General features: G+C 40.6%; 1 protein-coding gene across 1 annotated transcript in view; it reads left to right on the forward strand.

Moving 5' to 3' along the window:
- The first annotated feature begins 14,393 nt into the window (after positions 1–14,393).
- itpr2 (inositol 1,4,5-trisphosphate receptor, type 2) overlaps positions 14,394–23,077 on the forward strand; it is a 245,517-nt gene continuing 236,833 nt past the window's right edge. Inside the window, exon 1 of the mRNA XM_060923767.1 lies at positions 14,394–14,836. Coding sequence (XP_060779750.1) covers positions 14,745–14,836 — 92 coding nt within the window. The 5' untranslated portion in view covers positions 14,394–14,744. The remainder of the gene's footprint in view (positions 14,837–23,077) is intronic.

The following is a 23,077-nucleotide window of genomic DNA, read 5'->3' on the forward strand; positions in this document are numbered from 1 at the left end:
CACTAATTCACTAGAACTCCATAACAACTCTCACTAATTCATTAGAACTCCATAACAACTCTCACTAACTCACTAGAACTCCATAACAACTCTCACTAACTCACTAGAACTCCATAACAACTCTCACTAACTCACTAGAACTCCATAACAACTCTCACTAACTCACTGGAACTCCATAACAACTCTCACTAACTCACTGGAACTCCATAACAACTCTCACTAACTCACTGGAACTCCATAACAACTTTCACTAACTCACTAGAACTCTATAACAACTCTCACTAACTCACTAGAACTCCATAACAACTCTCACTAACTCACTAGAACTCCATAACAACTCTCACTAACTCACTAGAACTCCATAACAACTCTCACTAACTCACTAGAACTCCATAACAACTCTCACTAACTCTCTAGAACTCCATAACAACTCTCACTAATTCACTAGAACTCCATAACAACCCTCACTAACTCACTAGAACTCCATAACAACTCTCACTAATTCACTAGAACTCTATAACAACTCTCACTAACTCACTAGAACTCCATAACAACTCTCACTAACTCACTAGAACTCTATAACAACTCTCACTAATTCACTAGAACTCTATAACAACTCACTAACTCACTAGAACTCCATAACAACTCTCACTAACTCACTAGAACTCCATAACAACTCTCACTAATTCACTAGAACTCTATAACAACTCTCACTAACTCACTAGAACTCCATAACATCTCTCACTAACTCACTAGAACTCCATAACAACTCTCACTAACTCACTAGAACTCCATAACAACTCTCACTAACTCACTAGAACTCCATAACAACTCTCACTAACTCACTAGAACTCCATAACAACTCTCACTAACTCACTAGAACTCCATAACAACTCTCACTAACTCACTAGAACTCTATAACAACTCTCACTAACTCACTAGAACTCCATAACAACTCTCACTAACTCACTAGAACTCTATAACAACTCTCACTAACTCACTAGAACTCCATGACAACTCTCACTAACTCACTAGAACTCTATGACAACTCTCACTAACTCACTAGAACTCTATGACAACTCTCACTAACTCACTAGAACTCCATAACAACTCTCACTAACTCACTAGAACTCTATAACAACTCTCACTAACTCACTAGAACTCCATAACAACTCTCACTAACTCACTAGAACTCCATAACAACTCTCACTAATTCACTAGAACTCCATAACAACTCTCACTAATTCACTAGAACTCCATAACAACTCTCACTAACTCACTAGAACTCCATAACAACTCTCACTAACTCACTAGAACTCCATAACAACTCTCACTAACTCACTAGAACTCCATAACAACCCTCACTAACTCACTAGAACTCCATAACAACTCTCACTAATTCACTAGAACTCTATAACAACTCTCACTAATTCACTAGAACTCTATAACAACTCTCACTAACTCACTAGAACTCCATAACAACTCTCACTAACTCACTAGAACTCCATAACAACTCTCACTAACTCACTAGAACTCTATAACAACTCTCACTAACTCACTAGAACTCCATAACAACTCTCACTAACTCTCTAGAACTCTATAACAACTCTCACTAACTCACTAGAACTCCATAACAACTCTCACTAATTCACTAGAACACCATAACAACTCTCACTAATTCACTAGAACTCCATAACAACTCTCACTAATTCACTAGAACTCCATAACAACTCTCACTAACTCACTAGAACTCCATAACAACTCTCACTAACTCACTAGAACTCCATAACAACTCTCACTAACTCACTAGAACTCCATAACATCTCTCACTAACTTACTAGAACTCCATAACAACTCTCACTAACTCACTAGAACTCCATAACAACTCTCACTAACTCACTAGAACTCTATAACAACTCTCACTAACTCACTAGAACTCCATAACAACTCTCACTAACTCACTAGAACTCTATAACAACTCTCACTAACTCACTAGAACTCCATAACAACTCTCACTAACTCACTAGAACTCTATGACAACTCTCACTAACTCACTAGAACTCTATAACAACTCTCACTAACTCACTAGAACTCCATAACAACTCTCACTAACTCACTAGAACTCTATAACAACTCTCACTAACTCACTAGAACTCCATAACAACTCTCACTAACTCACTAGAACTCCATAACAACTCTCACTAATTCACTAGAACTCTATAACAACTCTCACTAACTCACTAGAACTCCATAACAACTCTCACTAACTCACTAGAACTCCATAACAACCCTCACTAACTCACTAGAACTCCATAACAACTCTCACTAATTCACTAGAACTCCATAACAACTCTCACTAACTCACTAGAACTCCATAACAACTCTCACTAACTCACTAGAACTCCATAACAACTCTCACTAACTCACTAGAACTCTATAACAACTCTCACTAACTCACTAGAACTCCATAACAACTCTCACTAACTCACTAGAACTCTATAACAACTCTCACTAACTCACTAGAACTCCATAACAACTCTCACTAATTCACTAGAACACCATAACAACTCTCACTAATTCACTAGAACTCCATAACAACTCTCACTAATTCACTAGAACTCCATAACAACTCTCACTAACTCACTAGAACTCCATAACAACTCTCACTAACTCACTAGAACTCCATAACAACTCTCACTAACTCACTAGAACTCTATAACAACTCTCACTAACTCACTAGAACTCCATAACAACTCTCACTAACTCTCTAGAACTCCATAACAACTCTCACTAATTCACTAGAACTCCATAACAACCCTCACTAACTCACTAGAACTCCATAACAACTCTAACTAATTCACTAGAACTCCATAACAACTCTCACTAACTCACTAGAACTCCATAACAACTCTCACTAACTCACTAGAACTCTATAACAACTCTCACTAACTCTCTAGAACTCCATAACAACTCTCACTAATTCACTAGAACTCCATAACAACTCTCACTAATTCACTAGAACTCCATAACAACTCTCACTAATTCACTAGAACTCCATAACAACTCTCACTAATTCACTAGAACTCTATAACAACTCTCACTAACTCACTAGAACTCCATAACAACTCTCACTAACTCACTAGAACTCCATAACAACTCTCACTAACTCACTAGAACTCTATAACAACTCTCACTAATTCACTAGAACTCTATAACAACTCTCACTAACTCACTAGAACTCCATAACAACTCTCACTAACTCACTAGAACTCCATAACAACTCTCACTAATTCACTAGAACTCTATAACAACTCTCACTAACTCACTAGAACTCCATAACATCTCTCACTAACTCACTAGAACTCCATAACAACTCTCACTAACTCACTAGAACTCCATAACAACTCTCACTAACTCACTAGAACTCTATAACAACTCTCACTAACTCACTAGAACTCCATAACAACTCTCACTAACTCACTAGAACTCTATAACAACTCTCACTAACTCACTAGAACTCCATAACAACTCTCACTAACTCACTAGAACTCTATGACAACTCTCACTAACTCACTAGAACTCTATAACAACTCTCACTAACTCACTAGAACTCCATAACAACTCTCACTAACTCACTAGAACTCTATAACAACTCTCACTAACTCACTAGAACTCCATAACAACTCTCACTAACTCACTAGAACTCCATAACAACTCTCACTAATTCACTAGAACTCTATAACAACTCTCACTAACTCACTAGAACTCCATAACAACTCTCACTAACTCACTAGAACTCCATAACAACCCTCACTAACTCACTAGAACTCCATAACAACTCTCACTAATTCACTAGAACTCTATAACAACTCTCACTAACTCACTAGAACTCCATAACAACTCTCACTAACTCACTAGAACTCCATAACAACTCTCACTAACTCACTAGAACTCCATAACAACTCTCACTAACTCACTAGAACTCCATAACAACTCTCACTAACTCACTAGAACTCCATAACAACTCTCACTAACTCACTAGAACTCCATAACAACTCTCACTAATTCACTAGAACACCATAACAACTCTCACTAATTCACTAGAACTCCATAACAACTCTCACTAATTCACTAGAACTCCATAACAACTCTCACTAACTCACTAGAACTCCATAACAACTCTCACTAACTCACTAGAACTCCATAACAACTCTCACTAACTCACTAGAACTCTATAACAACTCTCACTAACTCACTAGAACTCCATAACAACTCTCACTAACTCACTAGAACTCTATAACAACTCTCACTAACTCACTAGAACTCCATAACAACTCTCACTAATTCACTAGAACACCATAACAACTCTCACTAATTCACTAGAACTCCATAACAACTCTCACTAATTCACTAGAACTCCATAACAACTCTCACTAACTCACTAGAACTCCATAACAACTCTCACTAACTCACTAGAACTCCATAACAACTCTCACTAACTCACTAGAACTCCATAACAACTCTCACTAATTCACTAGAACTCCATAACAACTCTCACTAACTCACTAGAACTCCATAACAACTCTCACTAACTCAATAGAACTCCATAACAACTCTCACTAACTCACTAGAACTCCATAACAACTCTCACTAACTCACTAGAACTCCATAACAACTCTTACTAACTCACTAGAACTCCATAACAACTCTCACTAACTCACTAGAACTCCATAACAACTCTCACTAACTCACTAGAACTCCATAACAACTCTCACTAACTCACTAGAACTCCATAACAACTCTCACTAACTCAATAGAACTCCATAACAACTCTCACTAACTCACTAGAACTCCATAACAACTCTCACTAACTCACTAGAACTCCATAACAACTCTCACTAACTCACTAGAACTCCATAACAACTCTCACTAACTCACTAGAACTCCATAACAACTCTCACTAACTCACTAGAACTCCATAACAACTCTCACTAACTCACTAGAACTCCATAACAACTCTCACTAACTCACTAGAACTCCATAACAACTCTCACTAACTCACTAGAACTCCATAACAACTCTCACTAACTCACTAGAACTCCATAACAACTCTCACTAACTCAATAGAACTCCATAACAACTCTCACTAACTCACTAGAACTCCATAACAACTCTTACTAACTCACTAGAACTCCATAACAACTCTCATTAATTCACTAGAACTCCATAACAACTCTCACTAACTCACTAGAACTCCATAACAACTCTCACTAACTCACTAGAACTCCATAACAACTCTCACTAACTCACTAGAACTCCATAACAACTCTCACTAACTCACTAGAACTCCATAACAACTCTTACTAACTCACTAGAACTCCATAACAACTCTCACTAACTCACTAGAACTCCATAACAACTCTCACTAACTCACTAGAACTCCATAACAACTCTCACTAACTCACTAGAACTCCATAACAACTCTCACTAACTCACTAGAACTCCATAACAACTCTCACTAACTCACTAGAACTCCATAACAACTCTCACTAACTCAATAGAACTCCATAACAACTCTCACTAACTCACTAGAACTCCATAACAACTCTTACTAACTCACTAGAACTCCATAACAACTCTCATTAATTCACTAGAACTCCATAACAACTCTCACTAACTCACTAGAACTCCATAACAACTCTCACTAACTCACTAGAACTCCATAACAACTCTCACTAACTCACTAGAACTCCATAACAACTCTCACTAACTCTCTAGAACTCCATAACAACTCTCACTAACTCACTAGAACTCCATAACAACTCTCACTAATTCACTAGAACTCCATAACAACTCTCACTAACTCACTAGAACTCCATAACAACTCTCACTAACTCACTAGAACTCCATAACAACTCTCACTAACTCACTAGAACTCTATAACAACTCTCACTAACTCACTAGAACTCTATAACAACTCTCACTAACTCACTAGAACTCCATAACAACTCTCACTAACTCACTAGAACTCCATAACAACTCTCACTAACTCACTAGAACTCTATAACAACTCTCACTAATTCACTAGAACTCTATAACAACTCTCACTAACTCACTAGAACTCCATAACAACTCTCACTAACTCACTAGAACTCCATAACAACTCTCACTAATTCACTAGAACTCTATAACAACTCTCACTAACTCACTAGAACTCCATAACAACTCTCACTAACTCACTAGAACTCTATAACAACTCTCACTAACTCACTAGAACTCCATAACAACTCTCACTAATTCACTAGAACACCATAACAACTCTCACTAATTCACTAGAACTCCATAACAACTCTCACTAATTCACTAGAACTCCATAACAACTCTCACTAACTCACTAGAACTCCATAACAACTCTCACTAACTCACTAGAACTCCATAACAACTCTCACTAACTCACTAGAACTCCATAACAACTCTCACTAATTCACTAGAACTCCATAACAACTCTCACTAACTCACTAGAACTCCATAACAACTCTCACTAACTCAATAGAACTCCATAACAACTCTCACTAACTCACTAGAACTCCATAACAACTCTTACTAACTCACTAGAACTCCATAACAACTCTCATTAATTCACTAGAACTCCATAACAACTCTCACTAACTCACTAGAACTCCATAACAACTCTCACTAACTCACTAGAACTCCATAACAACTCTCACTAACTCACTAGAACTCCATAACAACTCTCACTAACTCTCTAGAACTCCATAACAACTCTCACTAATTCACTAGAACTCCATAACAACTCTCACTAACTCACTAGAACTCCATAACAACTCTCACTAACTCACTAGAACTCCATAACAACTTTCACTAACTCACTAGAACTCCATAACAACTCTCACTAACTCACTAGAACTCTATAACAACTCTCACTAACTCACTAGAACTCCATAACAACTCTCACTAACTCACTAGAACTCCATAACAACTCTCACTAACTCACTAGAACTCCATAACAACTCTCACTAATTCACTAGAACTCCATAACAACTCTCACTAATTCACTAGAACTCCATAACAACTCTCACTAATTCACTAGAACTCCATAACAACTCTCACTAACTCAATAGAACTCCATAACAACTCTCACTAACTCACTAGAACTCCATAACAACTCTCACTAACTCAATAGAACTCCATAACAACTCTCACTAACTCACTAGAACTCCATAACAACTCTCACTAACTCACTAGAACTCCATAACAACTCTCACTAACTCACTAGAACTCCATAACAACTCTCACTAATTCACTAGAACTCCATAACAACTCTCACTAACTCACTAGAACTCCATAACAACTCTCACTAACTCAATAGAACTCCATAACAACTCTCACTAACTCACTAGAACTCCATAACAACTCTCACTAACTCACTAGAACTCCATAACAACTCTTACTAACTCACTAGAACTCCATAACAACTCTCACTAACTCACTAGAACTCCATAACAACTCTCACTAACTCACTAGAACTCCATAACAACTCTCACTAACTCACTAGAACTCCATAACAACTCTCACTAACTCAATAGAACTCCATAACAACTCTCACTAACTCACTAGAACTCCATAACAACTCTTACTAACTCACTAGAACTCCATAACAACTCTCATTAATTCACTAGAACTCCATAACAACTCTCACTAACTCACTAGAACTCCATAACAACTCTCACTAACTCACTAGAACTCCATAACAACTCTCACTAACTCACTAGAACTCCATAACAACTCTCACTAACTCACTAGAACTCCATAACAACTCTCACTAACTCACTAGAACTCCATAACAACTCTCACTAACTCACTAGAACTCCATAACAACTCTCACTAACTCACTAGAACTCCATAACAACTCTCACTAACTCACTAGAACTCCATAACAACTCTCACTAACTCACTAGAACTCCATAACAACTCTCACTAACTCACTAGAACTCCATAACAACTCTCACTAACTCACTAGAACTCCATAACAACTCTCACTAACTCACTAGAACTCCATAACAACTCTCACTAACTCACTAGAACTCCATAACAACTCTCACTAACTCAATAGAACTCCATAACAACTCTCACTAACTCACTAGAACTCCATAACAACTCTTACTAACTCACTAGAACTCCATAACAACTCTCATTAATTCACTAGAACTCCATAACAACTCTCACTAACTCACTAGAACTCCATAACAACTCTCACTAACTCACTAGAACTCCATAACAACTCTCACTAACTCACTAGAACTCCATAACAACTCTCACTAACTCACTAGAACTCCATAACAACTCTCACTAACTCACTAGAACTCCATAACAACTCTCACTAACTCACTAGAACTCCATAACAACTCTCACTAACTCACTAGAACTCCATAACAACTCTCACTAACTCACTAGAACTCCATAACAACTCTCACTAACTCACTAGAACTCCATAACAACTCTCACTAACTCACTAGAACTCCATAACAACTCTCACTAACTCACTAGAACTCCATAACAACTCTCACTAACTCACTAGAACTCCATAACAACTCTTACTAACTCACTAGAACTCCATAACAACTCTCATTAATTCACTAGAACTCCATAACAACTCTCACTAACTCACTAGAACTCCATAACAACTCTCACTAACTCACTAGAACTCCATAACAACTCTCACTAACTCACTAGAACTCCATAACAACTCTCACTAACTCTCTAGAACTCCATAACAACTCTCACTAACTCACTAGAACTCCATAACAACTCTCACTAATTCACTAGAACTCCATAACAACTCTCACTAACTCACTAGAACTCCATAACAACTCTCACTAACTCACTAGAACTCCATAACAACTCTCACTAACTCACTAGAACTCTATAACAACTCTCACTAACTCACTAGAACTCCATAACAACTCTCACTAACTCACTAGAACTCCATAACAACTCTCACTAACTCACTAGAACTCCATAACAACTCTCACTAACTCACTAGAACTCTATAACAACTCTCACTAATTCACTAGAACTCTATAACAACTCTCACTAACTCACTAGAACTCCATAACAACTCTCACTAACTCACTAGAACTCTATAACAACTCTCATTAATTCACTAGAACTCCATAACAACTCTCACTAACTCACTAGAACTCCATAACAACTCTCACTAATTCACTAGAACTCCATAACAACTCTCACTAACTCACTAGAACTCCATAACAACTCTCACTAATTCACTAGAACTCTATAACAACTCTCACTAACTCACTAGAACTCCATAACAACTCTCACTAACTCACTAGAACTCTATGACAACTCTCACTAACTCACTAGAACTCTATAACAACTCTCACTAACTCACTAGAACTCCATAACAACTCTCACTAACTCACTAGAACTCTATAACAACTCTCACTAACTCACTAGAACTCCATAACAACTCTCACTAATTCACTAGAACTCTATAACAACTCTCACTAATTCACTAGAACTCCATAACAACCCTCACTAACTCACTAGAACTCTATAACAACTCTCTCTAACTCACTAGAACTCCATAACAACTCTCACTAATTCACTAGAACTCTATAACAACTCTCACTAACTCACTAGAACTCCATAACAACCCTCACTAACTCACTAGAACTCCATAACAACTCTCTCTAACTCACTAGAACTCCATAACAACTCTCACTAATTCACTAGAACTCTATAACAACTCTCACTAACTCACTAGAACTCCATAACAACCCTCACTAACTCACTAGAACTCCATAACAACTCTCACTAATTCACTAGAACTCTATAACAACTCTCACTAACTCACTAGAACTCCATAACAACTCTCACTAACTCACTAGAACTCTATAACAACTCTCACTAACTCACTAGAACTCCATAACAACTCTCACTAATTCACTAGAACTCAATAACAACTCTCACTAATTCACTAGAACTCCATAACAACTCTCACTAATTCACTAGAACTCCATAACAACTCTCACTAACTCACTAGAACTCTATAACAACTCTCACTAACTCACTAGAACTCTATAACAACTCTCACTAACTCACTAGAACTCTATGACAACTCTCACTAACTCACTAGAACTCTATAACAACTCTCACTAACTCACTAGAACTCTATAACAACTCACACTAATTCACTAGAACTCTATAACAACTCTCACTAACTCAGTAGAACTCCAGAACAACTCTCAGTAATTCACTAGAACTCTATAACAACTCTCAGTAATTCACTAGAACTCTATAACAACTCTCAGTAACTCACTAGAACTCTATAACAACTCTCACTAAGTCACTAGATCTCTATAAGAACACTCACTAATTCACCAGTACTCTATAAAAACTCTCACTAACTCACTAGAACGCTATAAGAACTCTCAGCACGGTGGTGTAGTGGTTAGCACGGTCGCCTCATAGCAAGAAGGTTCTGGGTTTGAACCTAGCGGCCGGCGAGGGCCTTTCTGTGTGGAGTTTGCATGTTCTCCCCGTGTCTGCGTGGGTTTCCTCTGGGTGCTCCGGTTTCCCCCACAGTCCAAAGACATGCGGTTAGGTTAATATGGGATGGCCTTGGGGTGAGGTGCCCTTGAGCGAGGCACCTAACTCCCAACTGCTCCCCGGGCGTGGTTAGCATGACTGCCCACTGCTCTGGGTATGTGTGTGTGCGCTCATTGCTCGCATGTGTGCATGTGTGTGTTCACTGCTTCAGATGGATTAAATGCAGAGAGGAAATTTCACAAGTGTTTGATGAATAAAGTTGTGCTTTCTTCTTCTCTCACTAACTCACTAGAACTCTAAAAGAACTCTCACTAATTCACTAGAACTCCATAAGAACTCTCACTAATTCACTAGAACTCCATAACAACTCAGTAATTCACTAGAACTCCATAACAACTCAGTAATTCACTTGAACTCTGTAACAACTCTCAGTAATTCACTAGAACTCTGTAACAACTCTTATTAAGTCACTAGAACGCCATAACTTCCAGTAATTCACTAGAACTCCATAAGAACTCTCACTAATTCACTAGAACTCTACAGTGGCGCTTGAACGTTTGTGAACCCTTTAGAATTGTCTATATTTCTGCATAAATACGACCTAAAATATCATCAGATTTTCACACAAGTCCTAAAAGTAGATAAAGAGAACTCAGTTAAACAAATGAGACAAAATATTATACTTGGTTATTTATTTATTGAGGAAAACGATCCAATATTACATACCTGTGAGTGGCAAAAGTATGTGAACCTTTGCTTTCAGTATCTGGTGTGACCCCCTTGTGCAGCAATAACTGCAACTAAACGTTTCCGGTAACTGTTGATCAGTCCTGCACACCGGCTTGGAGGAATTTTAGCCCATTCCTCCATACAGAACAGCTTCAACTCTGGGATGTTGGTGGGTTTCCTCACATGAACTGCTCGCTTCAGGTCCTTCCACAACATTTCAATTGGATTAAGGTCAGGACTTTGACTTGGCCATTCCAAAACATTAACTTTATTCTTCTTTAACCATTCTTTGGTAGAACGACTTGTGTGCTTAGGGTCGTTGTCTTGCTGCATGACCCACCTTCTCTTGAGATTCAGTTCATGGACAGATGTCCTGACATTTTCCTTTAGAATTCGTTGCTATAATTCAGAATTCATTGTTCCATCAATGATGGCCAGCCGTCCTGGCCCAGATGCAGCAAAACAGACCCCAACCATGATACTACCAGCACCATGTTTCACAGATGGGATAAGGTTCTTATGCTGGAATGCAGTCTTTTCCTTTCTCCAAACATAACGCTTCTCATTTAAACCAAAAAGTTCTATTTTGGTCTCATCCGTCCACAGAACATTTTTCCAATAGCCTTCTGGCTTGTCCACATGATCTTTAGCAAACTGCAGGCAAGCAGCAATGTTATTTTTGGAGAGCAGTGGCTTTCTCTTTGCAACCCTGCCATGCACACCATTGTTGTCCAGTGTTCTCCTGATGGTGGACTCATGAACATTAACATTAGCCAATGTGAGAGAGGCCTTCAGTTGCAAAGCCACGCGGACAACATGCAAACTCCGCACAGAAAGGCCCTCGCCGGCCACGGGGCTCAAAATCAGACCTTCTTGCTGTGAGGCGACAGTGCTAACACCATCTTGCCACTCTTCTTAATGTACATCTCATCTCATCATCTCTAGCCGCTTTATCCTGTTCTACAGGGTCGTAGGCAAGCTGGAGCCTATCCCAGCTGACTACGGGCGAAAGGCGGGGTACACCCTAGATAAGTCAGGTCATCACAGGGGGGAAACCGGAGCACCCGGAGGAAACCCATGCGGACACGGGGAGAACATGCAAACTCCGCACAGAAAGGCCCTTGCCGGCTACGGGGCTCGAACCCGGACCTTCTTGCTGTGAGGCGACAGTGCTAACCACTACACCACCGTGCCGCCCTTCTTGATGTACATCTCATCATCTCTAGCCGCTTTATCCTGTTCTACAGAGTCGCAGGCAAGCTGGAGCCTATCCCAGCTGACTACGGGCGAAAGGTGGGGTACACCCTAGACAAGTCAGGAGCAATTCCAGCGTTATGGACGTGACACTTGAACTCAAAATGGCAACAAATGACCCAGTGCATGTTTTCTTGTCTCCCAGTATTTAAACAGGTGTTGCATATTTTAAGGCTGTACCATACTGGAGAAGTGATAGAACAAGAACAATTCCCATAGTACATCTAGGGCATGCCAGAAAATGCCAATAAAAGATGCATTATGGATGTGACAGAAAAAGTATCACTTTTCTTGGGTGACTGTACATTTTTATCAAACTCTGTGAAATTGTAAACCTAATGTCGAAATGGAGATATCCATTTGATAGAGGGGTCCAAGGTGAATATTAAAAAATCTTTGTTTAAAATATTTTGTATTTCATGCAGAGTTTCGGAAGGAAAAGTCAGCGTTATGGATGTGACGAAATTCCGTTATGGATGTGACGCGTCTGAAATAGACATGGCATATGTTTAGAAAATCAGCAATTTAACCACCATAACCCTTTGAAAAACTCTCTAAATATCAGCTAAAACTATCAAAGTTCTTAAATAATATTTAGGATGGCTATTGTTTTGCTGTTTTGTGGATTTTAGCATACATTTCTGTGGCTTGTGGCAATAATATAGAATTGTACATGATCAAAGTTGATTTTAGCTTAGGGTTTACATTATAAGAAAGAAAGACTGACAGTGACATATTAGGTGATCAAAATATTTATTTATGTATGTATGTATTTATTTGTTTATTGCCTAGGTGATATCTCTGGGAGTGGTTTTGACGTATTACATGTTGCTTTATTTTTGCATGGTGAGGTTGACATTTACATGGAATTGCCCTCAGGTCATCACAGGGGGGAAACCAGAGCACCTGGAGGAAACCCACGCGGACACGGGGAGAACATGCAAACTCCGCACAGAAAGGCCCTCACCGGCCACGGGGCTCGAACCCAGGACCTTCTTGCTGTGAGGCGACAGCGCTAACCACTACGCCACCGTGCCACCCTTCTTGATGTACATGACAAAAATAATTAGAATACAGTTAGTTAGTATTTAAAATATGTAATATTTCATTAGCTGAGATACCAAGTCAGTTATGAGATCATCTCATCTCATTATCTCTAGCTGCTTTATCCTGTTCTACAGGGTCGCAGGCAAGCTGGAGTCTATCCCAGCTGACTACGGGCGAAAGGCGGGGTACACCCTGGACAAGTCGCCAGGTCATCACAGGGCTGACACATAGACACAGACAACCATTCACACTCACATTCACACCTACGGTCAATTTAGAGTCACCAGTTAACCTAACCTGCATGTCTTTGGACTGTGGGGGAAACCGGAGCACCCGGAGGAAACCCACGCGGACACGGGGAGAACATGCAAACTCCGCACAGAAAGGCCCTCGCCGGCCCCGGGGCTCGAACCCAGGACCTTCTTGCTGTGAGGCGACAGCGCTAACCACTACACCACCGTGCCGCCCTTCTTGATGTACATGACAAAAATAATTAGAATACAGTTAGTTAGTATTTAAAATATGTAATATTTCATTAGCTGAGATACCAAGTCAGTTATGAGATCATAATTATGAGAATACTAAGTCATTATTACGAGAAAATCATCTCATTATTATGGTGGTGGAAACTGGCTTCTATTAAAAATAAGTTTTTGAACCTCTACCCCGCAGCTAGAGAGCATCAGAGGCTGTGTTGTGTTCAACCCTGAAAAGTGCGTCTCCTCCCCCAGACTGCAGAGAAAAAACGCCTTGTCTGTCTCACAGGAAGGAGTTTCAAACCTCAAGTGTAACGTCAGAAGAAGTCACCAGCGGTCGATCGGTTATTGCACAGCACGGTTTTATTTTATTTTATTGCTTTTTTTTTTTTAAAATCAGGACTTGCCGATGGTCAGCAGAGGCATGTTTTCCTGTCAGGGAGCAGAAGTGGAGGTTTGTCGAGCCGGGCTGTGATCTGGAGAGGAGTGAGAGAGAGAGAGACAGACAGGAGGAGTGAGTGGAGTGGAGTGAGACAGGAGGAGGAGTGAGAGTGAGACAGGAGGAGAAGGAGGAGTGGTCCAGAGGCTCAGTGAACAGTCCCGTCGGCCTCCTGTGGCGGATTCACTGCAATTCAGAGCAGAAACATGTCAGAGCACAGGTCGAGTTTCCTCCATATCGGGGATATCGTGTCTCTGTACGCAGAAGGCACTGTCAATGGCTTTATCAGCACTTTGGGGTAAGTTCTCAGCCCTTTTCCTGCTCTGCGCGTTTGGAGAGTGAGTGAGTGATTTTCGGTTCGTGCTGCTGCTGCCTCTCCTCTCGGTGTGATCCGGAAGTGAGTGTGCGGCAGAGAGAGAGAGAGAGAGAGAGAGAGCACTACAGCTACTCAACACGCAAATCACACAACAGGAATGCAAAGCTGCATATTTGTTTATTGAACGGCCTTCAAATAAACTCACAGCCTTCAGTCGCCCGCGGAACACACGGAACAAGGGCTCGAACCGACTCAGTGCAAACTTTACATGTGGACCAATCCCACACTGAACCCACACTGAACCAAACCCACTGCAGGCTCACAGGACTGACTACCGGGTTACACGAAGCAAAACAACAACACTGTGAATTAGAGTTTGATTTGTTTGTTTATTTCCAGAAGGTTGGGGGTTCAAGCCGCAGCACTACTGAGTTCTCACTGTTGGGCTCTTCATCAAGGCCCCTAACCCTCTCTGCTCCACTGAGGCCATATCTCTCTCACACACACACACACATCAAATCCTGCGCTCTGATTGGCTAGCGCTGTCGCCTCACAGCAAGAAGGTCCGGGTTCGAGCCCCGTGACCGGCGAGTGCGGAGTTTGCATGTTCTCCCCGTGTCCGCGTGGGTTTCCTCCGGGTGCTCCAGTTTCCCCCACAGTCCAAAGACATGCAGGTTAGGTTAACTGGTGACTCTAAATTGAGCGTAGGTGTGAATGTGAGTGTGAATGGTTGTCTGTGTCTATGTGTCAGCCCTGTGATGACCTGGCGACTTGTCCAGGGTGTACCCCGCCTTTCGCCCGTAGTCAGCTGGGATAGGCTCCAGCTTGCCTGCGACCCTGTAGAACAGGATAAAGCGGCTAGAGATGATATGTACATCAAGAAGGGCGGCACGGTGGTGTAGTGGTTAGCGCTGTTGCCTCACAGCAAGGAGGTCCGGGTTCGAGCCCCGTGACTGGCGAGGGCCTTTCTATGCGGAGTTTACATGTTCTCCCCGTGTCCGCATGGGTTTCCTCCGGGTGCTCCGGTTTCCCCTACAATCCAAAGACATGCAGGTTAGGTTAACTGGTGACTCTAAATTGACCGTAGGTGTGAATGTGAGTGTGAATGGTTGTCTGTGTCTATGTGTCAGCCCTGTGATGACCTGGCGACTTGTCCAGGGTGTACCCCGCCTTTCGCCCGTAGTCAGCTGGGATAGGCTCCAGCTTGCCTGCGACCCTGTAGAACAGGATAAAGCGGCTAGAGATGATGAGATGAGATAAATAAATACACACATATATACACACATGCTATATTAAATGTGTGTGTGTACACGCGTGCACGCCCATTTTGGCATATCACTACAGTGACATGGCTGCTCTGACGGCTTCAGCCATCAAAGTCTCTGGGGAACATTACAGTAGTGGTTTCCCATTGCCTTCTACTGGATTATTATAGAGGTTTTCTCCTCTCAATCATTCACACACACATTTGTGTGTATGTGTATGTGATTTAATAAAAGCTGCTTTTTCTTCTTCAGTAAAGAAGTAATGACCAAAATGTTTGAATCCTGTCTGAAGGTTGTGCCTTCTTCTCTATGGTGACTCATATGCAAAGATAAGGTGTGTTGCAGGTTGCAGCATGAATATATGCACCATTTGCATGGATTGTAGTGTCTCAAGTACTTGTTGATAGCAACAGGTTTGCTGAATTAACTTCAATAAATACTGTGGCTATGGTATTGGCTGTCTGTATTCAGGGTTTTCTGTGGAATCCCAAAAGGCTGTATTAAAATATATGGGCACATTTTGTTCCTTTACCTCAAACATATCTGATCACCTAAGACATATTTAGTGTTAGAAGTTTGTTTGTTTTCTGCACCAGAACAACAAATAAAGAAAACTTGCAGCTACCACTTTCACAGAGTGCAAACTGCATGCTAAGTGTTAAATCATCTCACGCTCGCCTCAGAAGACTTTGCACAGAAACTGTCTCAAACTTGCAGAATAAAACAGTATAAAAACCTAACTGTAAATATAATACAAAAGAAAGAAATTGGGACCATGTCATCCCCCAAGTCCATTCTAATATACAAGTCTGCTTTCAGCTTTAAGGCCATGTCTCCCATCTGACCCTAATTCATGGGCTGGTACCAAACCATGCGCTGTGGCAGAAAGGAATTAACTCTGTTTGTATAGGAGCTTTAAAAAGTAGACCTTGTCATGAAATCTGGATGAATATTTATGTGTATAATGAAGAAGCCAGCAACAACAGTGGCAAGAAAAACTCTTGAGCTGATTTGAGGAAGTAGACTCCAAACAGAACCCGTCTTCTGTGCGACACCAGATTGTGGAGTTATAAATTACTGCTCTTCTACAGCTGTATACTATACAGTCAGACAGTAATGTGTTGATCATATGAGTAGAGTTCCTGGAGCGGAGTCCCATACTTAGAAATGTATCGACCTGATTTTTGATGGCTTGACTGTACGACGTCCGTACAAACGATGAACGTGTACCACCACAGGGAACCTCATTATAAGTGCAAGGCAACGTAGTTCATAAACACTTGCCCACCAGACAACGAAATTTACATAACCTCATTGGTTTTATCCAGTGCTTATTTTTTAATTTGCTTTTAAAAAATAACATGGGTGGGGGCGTCGTGGCTCAGGTGGATAAGGCGCCATACCATAAATCCGGGAACCCGGGTTCGATTCCGACCCGAGGTCATTTCCCGATCCCTCCCTGTCTCTCTCTCCCGCTCATTTCCTGTCTCTACACTGTCCTATCCAATAAAGGTGAAAAAAAGCCCCCAAAAAATAACATGGGATTATTTACTAACACTTCTTCTTTTGGCTGCTCCCGTTAGGGGTCACGACAGTGAATCTGTTCCACATATTTGATTTGGCATAGGTTTTACACCGGATGCCCTTCCTGACACAACCCTCCCCGATCTATCCGGGCTTGGGACTGGCACGAAGTATACACTAGCTTTTGCAAACCCCAATGGCTGGGTATTTTACCTAATCTGCATGTCTTTGAACTGTGGGGGAAACCGGAGCACCTGGCGGAAACCCACACGGACATGGGGAGAACATGCAAACTCCATACAGAAAGGCCCCTGTTGGCCGTGAGGTTCAAACCCGGAATCTTCTTGCTGTGAGCCGACAGTGCTAACCACTGCACCACTGTGCTGCCTGGATTATTTATTAACACATTTTACAGAAAATATTCACGACAGTTTCATATAAAACTAGTGAAAACAGTTTTATTAGTCCACTAGCATGTTGGACAGTTGATGGTTTCTGTCACGTAAGGGCGATAGATGGATGTAAGTGCAGGAAGAGTTTTATTGAAAGGACACTAGCAAAGAGATCCAAAACGCAGACAAAGGCAGAGTCAAAAAGCAAGTGTTGGTCGAGTGAGGCACAGACAGGATATCGGAGGTAATACAATATTCACAGTCCAAAAACACAAACAGGGTCAAAACCAGAAAAGCGATACAAAATGCAAGGCTTTCGCAAAGTCAGTGTTTTGGTCAGAGTCTTCATATGTATGCGCTGTGATTGCACTCTAATCAGGAACAGGTGCAGGCTAATTAGCCCTAATGGCATGCGCACTTTGCAATCTGCGGCTGCGCACTCTAAGCTCCAGTGCGCGTATACGTGAGGGATGTAACCAGACAACTGTTTGATGTCAAGGTTGATATTCAGTCGTAATTTTATAGTAATGATGTAAAGTGAAAGCGCTGGTGCACTGCAGTCCGCCAGGCACCCAGCAGAGTCGCACCATAATAAATGCCGTGGTGTTGTTTCTGGCGCATGGTATGAGGTGTTAAAGAAAGGAACAAATGGGTAATTCTGTGCCAAATCACCAGAAGGCTCCTGACTTACCATCTCAGATTTGCTTCATAATTTTTTATTTTGATGCCCTTGTAACTAATAATTACTGTGCAAAATTTTAGGCCAATATCTCCACTAGTTTTGGAGATATTAAGCCTTCAAAAAGGGGGCGTGGCCCCATATTTAGCATAATCAAGTGTTACAATCGAACATCCATAGTTTGATGGCTAATAACTTTTGAACTGTTCACACGAAATGGTTCAAATTTGCACACATGATTCTTTGATATAATAAGGCTCTGTACACAGAAGGAGAGCTTTGTATGTGACATATTTGCAGATTTATGGCGTGCCAAATATGGCTTCCTGGAATGTGCATTTATCCATGGTAGCACTTTTGGCTCTCTATATCTCCAGATTTAATGACACCAGATGTCTGATTCTTTTTAATATATGAGACATGTTATAGTACTATCAGGTAAACATGTTATATCTGTGACAAAAATTATACTTGTCTCATATATACTGTAGGCCTCTAAAAATGGGAAAAAAAGCTTGCCGTGTCTGTATTTTGAATGCTTATAACAAAAATCTGACAAGGTCTACCAGAAAACAAATTAGATCAGAAGAAGAAGAAGAGCAAAGTCTAATTGATATATGTACCAAATATGAAGTTGGTGCTGTGAAGAAAACTATGCACAGTAATTATTAGTTACAAGGGCATCAAAATAAAAAAAATTATGAAGCAAATCTGAGATGGTAAGTCGGGAGCCTTCTGGTGATTTGGCACAGAGTTACCCACATTCAAAATGCAATTACATGCATAACACCAGATGTGTTGAGACGAGCTGATGATGAGTGGGAGAGGCATTTCTGCATGTTTGTATTATAAATAAATTTACATTTTGCTAAAAAGTGTTCATTTCCCTGTGTATGGAGAATTTTGGGACAGACTGTACAGTGAAAAATAAAGATATGAAAATAATTGTATTTATTTTTTTGCCGTGCGGTTTCCATCAAATCCTGCGCTCTGATTGGCTGGCAAGTGGGTCCATATCCTGCGATACGGACCCCAGTTACAGACCCCGGTTACGGACCTCTGGCGACTCGCTCGTTCACAACAACAAACAACATAGTAGCATTTTTTTGTCAACATTTACCTTTTTTTAATAAGATTTATTTACAATATTATCAAAAATCTTATAAATTTTTGCCAGCATTTCTCAGGAGAATAGCATTAATTTTACAGCAAGGATAGTGATAACGACAGTGTTCACAGCGAAAGCGAGTTTTACTAGCCTGAGGAAGAAGAAATAAAAGAAAACATTTCAGGAGAAAGCTAAAAACCTCTAACTTGCTAACGCCGAGCAAAAACATGGCTGAATCCTGAATGACTCAATTTTGTATAAATAGGGGACTACATAGGCGGCAAAATGTAGTTTTTTTTTCCCTGCCATGGAAGTGCACTTGTATACCGAGGAGGAAGCCATTTGCATTACAGCCGTGAATGAGGATTCAAAATGGCGGATCGGCTCGGTTTTCCCTTTCGGACGCTCTCGTTTTCTGTTAGAATTTGGTAAAGAAAAAAATAAATATATTATTTACCAGCTTAAGGTCGGTCCGTATGGTGACATTCTGTGACCTCGGCCTTGAATACTGACCTCGGCCCAGAGGGCCTCGCTCAGTACTTTCAAGACCTCGGTCACGGCATTTCATGATACAGACCTCCCAGCTGGTAAATAACATATACGGTATGTCTTGTTGGACTATAAATTGCAGTGTTATTTGGATTATTAGTTTTAGTTTCTGTACAGTCACATGGCAGAGGTTATCATGACCCAAGTGGTGTTAGAAGTGTTCATTATAGGTCCTGATTTTAGTCTGACTGTGAGGCAATGAGAATTAAAAAATAAATTAAAAAAAATCATGCATTCCTCTGAATCAGAATAGAGTAATTTGATTTCAGTTCCTGTCCATTTTAAATGAACTGGATGATCAGTTTACTTATCTGTTAAATGCATTTATTAATCATATGATTGTCATGGAGAGAATCTTTACATACATTTGCATTTTGAGTCATAACACCAAATTCATCTCATCTCATTATCTCTAGCTGCTTTATCCTTCTACAGGGTCGCAGGCAAGCTGGAGCCTATCCCAGCTGACTACGGGTGAAAGGCAGGGTACACCCTGGACAAGTCACCAGGTCATCACAGGGCTGACACATAGACACAGACAACCATTCACACTCACATTCACACCTACGGTCAATTTAGAGTCACCAGTTAACCTAACCTGCATGTCTTTGGACTGTGGGGGAAACCGGAGCACCCGGAGGAAACCCACGCGGACACGGGGAGAACATGCAAACTCCACACAGAAAGGCCCTCACCGGCCACGGGGCTCGAACCCGGACCTTCTTGCTGTGAGGCGACAGCGCTAACCACTACACCACCGTGCCGCCCCATAACACCAAATTAAGGGCTAAAAACTGGTCCTGTGAAATACTAAAGATTTCAAAATGGATTGGACTGAGAAGGGCAGCAAACTGGTATTGATAGATTGCTTATGTTCTGTTCAGCACAAATGTTGGGTGGATATTTTGCCAAGACTGTCAGTTTTAAAGCTTGGCTAACATGCTAAACTAACATTAGCTACCTGACAGGACTAAACAGAATGTTGACACTCAGTGGATGTGCATATATAGTATTTGGATTATATGTAATGTGCATGTAAACAGAGATTTTCAAGTGTTGAGATTTTCAACATGGTAAACAGTTAATTCCGAATGAAATGATCTGGATTGAAAATCTTGGTATGTAAATTGTTTCACTTTGTGGGGAGGCTGGGGTGTAATTGGTTGGTCATGACGTCCGCTTAGATGCCTACGCTAAGTGGTAAGTGGCAGGATTTGGTAGCTGGATGCTGTAGAATGATACCCAATGCTCTCTGAATGACCGAGAGCAGAGGAAAGGCCTGAATTATGAGAACTGCCAGGTAGGAAAATGTACCAGGAGGAAGAACCGCCCCTGCAAGAATGTTTTTGTTATATTAGTCTGGCACAGCAAATGTTGGATACGAACATTGACAGCTAGTCTCAACATGTACTTCTGCTGATACTGGATTGATGTTGGAGTTTCCTAAGAACTCACTGAGTCATAAATCCTTTGACAGAGGAACAGGAAAGGACTTGCATTAAAAAAAATTCTTAAAGGAGAACTGAAGTCATTTTTAAACTTGCTTTATTTCTTAATTAATGTGTTATTCAATGATGTTTTCGGTTTTAGTAACCTTATATCGTGACTCGTATTGGCAACCAATTGCAATTAAATATATCATACTTATTGGCCTATTCGGTTTTTAGCTGTGTTGAATTTAGTTCGTTTGGTCCACAGCAGGCGTCACTTATTCACGCGATATTCACAACTTGTGCAAGACTTCGAAACATGAAGTGTCAGCCAGGTGTCGGTGCTGCCATTTTGAAAACTGTTTTCCAAATGAAATGTTTGCACAAAAACGAGTTTAAATGACGTTTACTGCCTACTTTTTTCAATCTTTCCTGATTGCTATTAAAACAAACAAAACTTCCAGCTTGATTACATCAGCATTCGAAAGAGGGTGCACGTGTCTTTTGACAACATTGGCAGATGTTGGCCACTTTCCCTGTGTCCGAAATCGCTCCCTACTCACTATATAGGGCACTACCATATAGTGAGGATGCCATTTTGTAGTGCTGTCCAAAACCTTAGTGAGGATTATTTACACCCTATATAGTGCACTCAAAGTATCCCACAATGCATCATGAAAAGTAGTGTACAACGATGGTCACTAACCAGAGCAAAATATCCCATCATGCATTGCGGTCACGCTGAAAGAAATCAAATTAAAAGTCTCATTTGATTTAATAAAAGGCAAGAATGAAGAAAGTATTCAGCCTTGATTTAAAACAATTGAAAGATGCAGGTACTTTGCATTGATGGTGTGAAATACGCCCAGTATAATATGTATTTATCACAAAAATACATACATGTTATTTACCAGTTTAAGGTCGGTCCATATCGTGAAATACCGTGACCGAGGTCTTGAAAGTACTGAGCGAGGCCCTCTGGGCCGAAGTCAGTATTCAAGGCCGAGGTCACAGTATTTCACCATACAGACCGACCTTAAGCTGGTAAATAATATATTTATTTTTTTCCTTGACCAAATTCTAACAGAAAACGAGAGCGTCCGAAAGGGAAAACCGAGCCGAGAAGAGCCGCCATTTTGAATCCTCATTCACGGCTGTAATGCAAATGGCTTCCTCCTCGGTATACAAGTGCACTTCCATGGCAGGGGAAAACTACATTTTGCTGCCTATGTAGTCCCCTATTTATACAAATAGGAGTCATTCAGGATTCAGCCAT

The sequence above is a fragment of the Neoarius graeffei genome, chromosome 6 (assembly GCF_027579695.1).
Source record: "Neoarius graeffei isolate fNeoGra1 chromosome 6, fNeoGra1.pri, whole genome shotgun sequence".
Classification (NCBI taxonomy): domain Eukaryota; kingdom Metazoa; phylum Chordata; class Actinopteri; order Siluriformes; family Ariidae; genus Neoarius; species Neoarius graeffei.